The sequence below is a fragment of the Bison bison genome, unplaced genomic scaffold (genome assembly GCF_000754665.1).
Source record: "Bison bison bison isolate TAMUID 2011002044 unplaced genomic scaffold, Bison_UMD1.0 scf7180017864180, whole genome shotgun sequence".
NCBI lineage: Eukaryota > Metazoa > Chordata > Mammalia > Artiodactyla > Bovidae > Bison > Bison bison.
This window is the reverse complement of record NW_011494752.1, coordinates 8899404-8907063: the sequence shown is the minus strand read 5'-3', so window position 1 is coordinate 8907063 and position 7660 is coordinate 8899404. Positions and strand designations below refer to the sequence as shown.

Sequence of the window (7660 nt, the reverse complement as noted above, 5' to 3'; positions counted from 1 at the left end):
ATCAGGTGGGGGCGGGCAAGCAGTGGGCCCTGAGCTGACCAGCCTTCTCCCCCTAGGTCATCAACGAGGGCGAGGAGCCCGAGAACTTTTTCTGGGTGGGCATTGGTGCACAGAAGCCCTACGACGACGACGCTGAGTACATGAAGCACACGCGGCTCTTCCGGTGAGGTCGCCCCGCCACCGCTCCCAGCGTCCTCAGTCCTGGCCCTGCTGCCATGACCCTCAGCCTCTCCCTGACCCTTGACTTCCCCCAGATGCTCCAATGAGAAGGGCTACTTCGCAGTGACTGAGAAGTGCTCTGATTTCTGCCAAGATGACCTGGCAGACGATGACATCATGCTCTTAGACAATGGCCAAGAGGTGAGACCCGCCCCCCCTCCGCCCGACTCTGCCCACACTGGGAGCCTGACGGTCCCTAAAGAGGCATTCTGAGGCTGGGAGACCATGTCCCCTGCTGTCCCCACAGGTCTACATGTGGGTGGGGTCCCAGACCAGCCAGGTGGAGATCAAGCTGAGCCTGAAGGCCTGCCAGGTGAGTGGGGGAGGGGCCGAGGATGGGCCTGGGGGAGGGGCCGAGGCTGGGGCTGCCCTCACCAACCCCTTGCCCGCCCCCCAGGTGTACATCCAGCACATGCGCTCCAAGGAGCACGAGCGGCCCCGCCGCCTGCGCCTCGTGCGCAAGGGCAATGAGCAGCACGCCTTCACCCGCTGCTTCCACGCCTGGAGCACCTTCCGCCAAGCCCTGGCCTAAGGCCACCGCGCTCCACCTCTGTGGAGGGATAAGTGCCCCCCTGCCACCGTCTCCAGCGCCACCAGTGGGGTGACCCTGACCAGTGTCTCCAGGGGTCTGGCAAAGCAATCTCCCTCCACTCTGAGCTCACGTGTGACTCCCCTTCTGCCAGGGATAAAGCAGGTGTGGCTGTCCTTTAAGAGATATTAAATGCTTTTATTTTCAATATTAAAAATCAGTATTTTTAATTTTAAAACGCTAATTTAACAAAAATGACAGAAAAAAAGTCCCCCAGAGTACAATCTACAGGAAATCCATCCTGACCCCCACACGCACACGCACACGCACACGCACATGCACACACGGCCAGGCCTTGGTCCTGGTTCCCGAGTGGAGCTTTCACACACACACTTGCACGCAGCACGGTGGTCGAGGGGGTGCTGGCCCAGGAGCAAGTACCAAAATAGTTTTAGAAATGACTGTGGTGCCCGGCACAGGCGTTAGAAAAATACTCTTTGTTTGCAAAAGGAGAAGAGGGGACGGCACATGGCCTGGGAGGTGGTAGCCGTGGACCCGGCTGCCTCCCCTGTGGCGCCTGACCTTCCGGGTGGCCTCTGCCTGCAGGCAGGGCCCGGTGGAGTCCCTGAGGCTCAGGGCCAGGCTGGCAGGCCCCACAGAACCCCAAAGTTAGCAGGTGCAGGTCTACATGGACCGGACCTCTGGCTCCAGCTCCGAGCAGGGCGGGGGCGACCTGGCAGTTCTGGCCTCCCTAGCAGAGACAAACAGGATCAGCAGAAGGCCAAGGAGGTCCAACGGGGCAGGCGGCCTGCCACATGTGTGCCACCAGTCTCCAGGATGGGGGGCCCTGCAGTGACAGCCTGAACCCCGAGGCGAGGGAGGGGGTCACACAGAAGGAGCCACAAGGTCTGTGTCGGGAGAGGCTGGGGGAGGTAACTGACTCAAGGGGACCAGGCCGCGCACCTGCAGCCTCATTTGATCAGGATGGCGCAGGCTCGAGCCTCCTCTTCGGACAGGTTCCGCAGGTTCTTCTCAGATTCCTCTGAGGAGCTGCAGGGAGGGGCAGCGGTCAGCAGATCTGGGGTCAGGCCCTCCTCAGTCCTTCGCCCAGCTGGGGTATGAGGTTGGCTGAAGGGTCAGGGAGGGAAGTTGGGAGCGACCAGCCCCTCCTGTGGACCCAGCCAGCTCCTCACCCCAGGAAATCCTTTACGTCCTCCACCGTCATGTCCCCCGTTGTGTCCAGTGTGGTGTCGGCACTGGTGGCCGAGTCAATGGACATAGGTGAGAGCATGGCCTCAGGTGGCTCTGGGGTGTCTGCAGGGAGGAAGTGAACAGGGTCCTTCTAGGGCTCCAAGGCCCCATCCACACTTGACCTGGTCCCAGACCAGCCCACGGTGGACCATAGCACCAACCAACCCCTCCCCAGACCCTCTGGGCAGCTGCCTCCTGCAGAACACCCCCACTGCCACGAGACAAGCTGCCCAGCTAACGCGCGGCCTCCTCACCAGCCTCCTTGCAGATGGGATCGGGGCTTCCATCACAGCTCTGTGGGGCCAGGATGATGCCCGGGGTCCCATTAGCCTGGCTCAGCTTGGGTGACTCTCGGGACCTGTGGCTGCACAGATGGGCTGTGCTGCAGACCCCCAGCAGGCATCTCATGGCTTGAGGGCCAGACCCCCGCCCTCCCATTCCTGAGCCCTGGGGCCAGAGGGATGACCGGGGAGGGCCACCCTGCTGCTTGCTGAATTGGGGGATGGAACAAGCCCAGCCTTGGTCCCAGCGCTGCAACCCCCTGGCCAGGGGCTACCCCTTCACACACCTGATGTGTGTGGCACCTCGGGGCCAGCGGACATCCAGAGAGCAGAGTGGCTCGGTGATGTTCCGGGCACTCAAGGAGAAGCGCTCAAACTCCGAGGGGGAAATCAGGTAAAACCCTAGGATGGGGCAGGAAGCACAGTAAGGGGCCACGTCCCCGCCTCCCAGGAGCCCTGACTGCAGCCGCCGGCCCGCCTCACCCTGGCCGTGCCGCGTGAACACGCAGGAGGCGATGCCGCTGATGTCCTCCTTGCGGATGCAGGCATAGTGCACCTGGGGCCGCAGGCCCGGCACCGAGAACACGTGCACGTCACCCAGGTTAGTGAGGCAGGCCAGGCAGGTCTCCGTGTAGTCCTCGCAGGCCACGCTGGCAAAGGTAGCCAGAGCCACCTTGCGCACGCGGCAGCCCTCGTGGGCTGTCAGCTTGAACTTGGTCTTGGCGCTCACCTTGGGTAGCGTGAACACCTGGAGGTGGGTGTAGAGTGGGTGCTAAGCGGAGCCCGGGCCAGTACACATTTCAGTGCCCCCAGTCTAGCCCAGCCCCCACCACCTCCATCCAGAACCACCCACCCTGAGCTGCCACCCTGACCCCAGCTCCACAGCCCAGAAACCTCCCAGGCCCCTCCACCTGTGGCAAAGCCAGTCATGCTGGGTGGTCAAGTTGGAAGCCAGTACCCCACACCACAAGCTCCTGCCAGACCACCCAAGGGTCCTGAGGGGCACCAGGGTTCCCCAAGGTGCCTCTGCCATGGCTGGAGGCTCTCAGGAGGTCCCAGTGAGCAGGAGTGGATGCAGGCCAAGGGTCCGACGGCATCCAGGAGGCGAGAACCCCAAGGGGTCTCGGAGACTGCTCACCTTGAACTGCTCCTCGGACGCGATAAGCACAGCATGGCCGCCCTGCATGTCGGGCGCCTGTGCGAGGTCCCGCGAGGCCTCGTAGGGCTCTGGCAGTGGACGGCCACGCCCGTCCAGCACCGCGATGGCCACCACGGGGGCACGGTGCATCAGCTGCACCTCCTTGCCCAGCACAGCCTCTACCGCTCGCTCTGGCCGCTTCTCACCACCTGCCACTGCCACCGGCACCTCCAGTGCATAGGCGAACACAGAGCCCGAGTTGGTGCCTGCCCACATGGTGGGGCCATGGTGGGCCGCTGCAGGGAGACAGGCTGGTGAGGCGGGTGTGTGCCATCCCTCCCCTCTGGTGCCCTAGGACCCTGGACTGGGTCTCTCCTACATCCCTGGTGACCCCGGCCAGCCCCCTGCAGGCACAGGAGTGCCCTCTAGGGTCCCTCCACAGGCACATCAAACTGGACCCTGACCTCTCAGACCTCTCCTAGCATCCCAGTGACGCGGCCCATCACCAGTCCCAACAAAGACTTGGACTTGGGCCCCACCCGCAGGGCACCCAGGCACCAAGTCCCGGGCCCATCCAGGATGCACACCACACAGTCCAACTCTTAGGAAAGGGAAGGCTCTTGAGTAGACAGTGAGCTAAAAACACTGGGGTGCAGATGGACCCGGCAGTCACACTGTGCACCCTCAATGGCCTGGTGACCTCAGCAACAATCTTAGCTGGGAGGGAGGGGATACCCGAGCAACCAATAGGTGAGCAACAGGAAGCCACGCTTCTCAGGGAGACAGTGGAACCAGGTCACGCCCCCCTCCCCCTGCCGCGGGCTGCCACATGCAGACAGTGCGAAGACCCCCCAGACAAAGGGGCCCTCAACAAATGACATCAGAAGTGGGGGGCTCCCCTCCCAGATGGAGGAGGAAAGATGCAGAGATACCATGCGCACACGAGCTGGACGCTGACCCCATGCCAACTCTGAGAAGGCGTTTCTGAGGTGAATGGGGTCACCTGTGGGCCAAGGGTGACAGGCAACCCCAGCCATCAGTATCCACACTCCAGGCTTCGACACAGGCCCTGTGCCAGAAGTGAGGTCCACCAGACACACCCTGAGCTGCCCAGTAACCTTCGTTTTAAGTTGTGTTTAAAATGTGTTTACAAGATACACGATGTATGGAGAACAGGTCAGGAGTCAGTGCAGGGCTGAAATGCCCCATTGCCAAGTTAAATTGATCAGCGGCTCTGTCCATAAACCTCAACGCACCACTGCCCTGGGCAGGACCTGCTGGAGCTCTGCCCACTTGGGGTCAAAACCAGCTCCTCCCAGCCCTGCCCTCTGCTCCAGTCACACTGCCGGGGCGACTCACATCCGCCTAGGCCTTGGTGCTGCAGCCCGTACTTTCCCCAGATCCTGGGCTCCCTTCTCTGCCCAGGTCTAAGGCCGCCCCACCCACTCACCGAGCCTCACCATCGGGTTGTTCCAGGGGCTGCTGGGGGTCAGGGTACCCTGTTGCCAGTACAGCCTGGCACTCAGAAGGCACACAGTATTTTCCAGCCTTCCAGAAGGCACGGGTCCACCCCATCACCCATTTCCCAGAAGACCAAGGGACACACCACCCCTGGCTGCCCACCCCGCCCAGTCTCACCATCTCGAAGGAAGGTGTCTGCAAAGTATAGACAGCGCACAACGCCCGAGAGGGAGTCGTCGGCTGAGCGGGGCTCAATGCGGCGCTGCACGGGTGTCACCTCCACATCCTGGGGACCGGCCTGCTCCGCCAGCTGCGCGTTGGCCTCCTGCAACTGCAGGGGCACAAGGTCGGGCCGCCATCCTGCCCCCGCCCCATCACCCTGCCCACCTTGCCTGCTGCCCCACCTTGCTGCCGGCAACCGTGCGCTTCTTGCCCGATGCGCGGCTCTTGCGGATGCGCCGGAAGGACTGGCGCAGCGACTTCTTGAGCGACTTCACGCGGGACAGCGGCCCCTCCATGGCCAGGGAGTCGCTGGGGTGCAGGGTGCACCTGGGGGTGCAGGCCGGCCATCAGGGAAGCGCAAGTCAAGCAGCCGAGGGGCAGACCTCCCCCAGCGGGGCCCTCTGAGGCTTCCAGCACCCCAACCTGCACCCCCATGAACCTCAGGAGGGGCTTGCTCACGCCCACCTGGCCAGCACGGGGCTCCTGCGCAGATAGTCAAAAAGGCCAAAGCCGTGACTGGTCCCAAAGGCCACGAGGCCCCACTCGGCATGGAGAGTGATGGCTGTGACGGCGGCTGGTGGCAGGCACTGGACGAGAGCGCGGGGCTGGAAGCCGGCTGGCCAGGGCAGTGGTCCCAGGCGCGGGCTCAGCCGCTCATGGCCTTTCCATGTGAAGCCCTCGCGGTCCTGCAGCAGGTCCAGGCTGGCCACGCCCACCGTCTGCTCTGCCGGCGTGTCACTCAACTCCAGCACCAGCACCTGGGCGGCGGGGGACAGTCAGCTTGGAGGACAGGACACCCCCACCCCACCCGAGCCAGTGACACCACTGCCAGGGTGCTTCCAGGAGTCTGTCTGGAGAGCATCCTCTGAATAAGCACTGACTGGTGCCTACTGTATACCAGGGCCCTCACTGAGCAACACCATGGAGACCAAGACCTGCAGGCCCCGCCCTCCCAGGGTTCACTTAACAGGTTGCTCCCGCCCAGGCCCCAACCCTGTGAGGGTCCCCAAGGCCCCAGCTGGCCTCCCCCGTTCCCACCTCTGGGTTTCTGCCGGGCCAACCCCTCTAGCACCCTAGCGGACCCGCTAGAAGCCCTCGAGCCCCGCAGCCCTGGCAACACCTCGGCCCCACCTGACCCGCGGTGCCGGCCACCACCATCTGGGCCGTGTATTTGCAGAGTGCCACCTTCTGCACGCCGAGCCGCGGGTCATCGCTGTAGGGGTCGAAGCAGCCCACCTGAGGGGATGGGAGGGGAACTGGTGACAGGGCAGAGCCCAGACCAGGCTCCCCGGGCCAGGAGGGGGTGGGGGGCCCGCACCTTGCGGAAGGGCGGCCAGTCGTCCTCGGCGGCCTGGGCCAGGCTGTCAGCGTGCTCGCAGTCCGTCTGGAAGAGGCCGGCGGTGCAGAGCTTGTAGAGCGGTCGCAGGGCCACGCCGGAGGCATCCCAGAAACGCACCGTGCCGTCCTCGTGGCTGCGGAGAGGCGGCGTCAGGCCCAGGGCCCCACCCCACCACTCCTCATCTGTTCAGCCAGCAACTGCTCACTGGGCCCCCAGCACCTAAGCCAAACACTGACTGGACTCCTACTGCATACAGCAAACAGGAAGCACCAACTGTATAGGGCAAGCAAGTACTGAGCACCTACTGTATGCCAGGCCACATTGCCTGGCCCTTCCCTGCAGAGAGGATGAGAAGGTGCAGAAATATCACTGGAAATAATGAGAAAAGGTGCGGAGCAGTGACTCAGGGCACAGAGGACCATGGGGGTTCTGCCCCCAGGGGCCTCCAGAACACGTGACAGAGATGCCCCCAAAGCAGAGGAGTGTGCTAGGGCAGGAGCAGGAAACCTGGGGAGGCCAGAAGGAAGCAGCCCAGGACATAGCCATAGAGCCCGGGTCAGGGCCCCTGGGCGGCGGCAGCAGCCCAGAGCCAGGGAGGGAGAAGCTCAAAGTCTGCGGGCTGGCTGGGACACCTCCAGAGGCCTGAGGGTCCCGGCACAGGCAGACGGCAGGGGCTGGGCAAGAAGGTGGGGCCTGAGTCACCGGGCACGTTGGCGCCCGCCAGGCCCAGGCCGGGCTCTCCGGCACCTGCCCTGGGCAGCTCGGCGTGGGCTGGCCCAGATTTTCCGGTCCCGGGATAGGCTGAGTGGGTGGAGCTCAGTTTCATCAAGGAGGGACGGGCCTTAAACCAGAGTCTAGGGAGGCTTCACCTGGTGCACCCAGTGAAGAGGGTGACCTGGTCCCACCAGGGGCCAGGCCTGAGTCAGCGGGCAGGTCAGCACCCGCCAGGCCCAGGACAGGCCTCGCACCTGCGCAGGTGGCACCAGACCCTGCTCGCCTACACACACACACGCTCACATACCTGTCACAACTAGGCTGGAGAGGTATCACCTACCCGGTCAGCAGCAGGCCTCGCTGGGATGGCTCCTGAGCCAGGTTCCGGCCCCCAGTGATGGGCCAGCTCTGGGGGATGGAGTCGGGTGGAAGCTGAAGTCATGCCAGGCACCACGTGCAGGACGCAAAGGCCCGGCAGGTGTCCCACCTACACCTGCCACATCCCC

General features: G+C 63.8%; 2 protein-coding genes across 2 annotated transcripts in view; one reads left to right on the top strand and one right to left on the bottom strand.

The window, feature by feature from the left end:
* Positions 1–965, top strand: part of FLII (flightless I homolog (Drosophila)) — a 12168-nt gene extending 11203 nt beyond the window's left edge. The window contains 4 exon segments of the mRNA XM_010843171.1: positions 43–163; positions 255–360; positions 467–532; positions 617–965. Of these exon segments, the coding sequence (XP_010841473.1) occupies positions 43–163; positions 255–360; positions 467–532; positions 617–751 (428 nt within the window). The 3' untranslated portion in view covers positions 752–965.
* The window catches only part of LLGL1 (lethal giant larvae homolog 1 (Drosophila)), a 12234-nt gene continuing 5490 nt past the window's right edge, over positions 917–7660 (bottom strand). The window contains exons 10-21 of the mRNA XM_010843170.1: positions 7495–7562; positions 6420–6573; positions 6233–6337; positions 5567–5859; positions 5284–5428; positions 5057–5210; positions 3419–3714; positions 2764–3028; positions 2568–2682; positions 2254–2363; positions 1942–2062; positions 917–1798 (exon numbers count right to left, since the gene is read on the bottom strand). Of these exons, the coding sequence (XP_010841472.1) occupies positions 1720–1798; positions 1942–2062; positions 2254–2363; positions 2568–2682; positions 2764–3028; positions 3419–3714; positions 5057–5210; positions 5284–5428; positions 5567–5859; positions 6233–6337; positions 6420–6573; positions 7495–7562 (1905 nt within the window). The 3' untranslated portion in view covers positions 917–1719. The remainder of the gene's footprint in view (positions 1799–1941; positions 2063–2253; positions 2364–2567; positions 2683–2763; positions 3029–3418; positions 3715–5056; positions 5211–5283; positions 5429–5566; positions 5860–6232; positions 6338–6419; positions 6574–7494; positions 7563–7660) is intronic.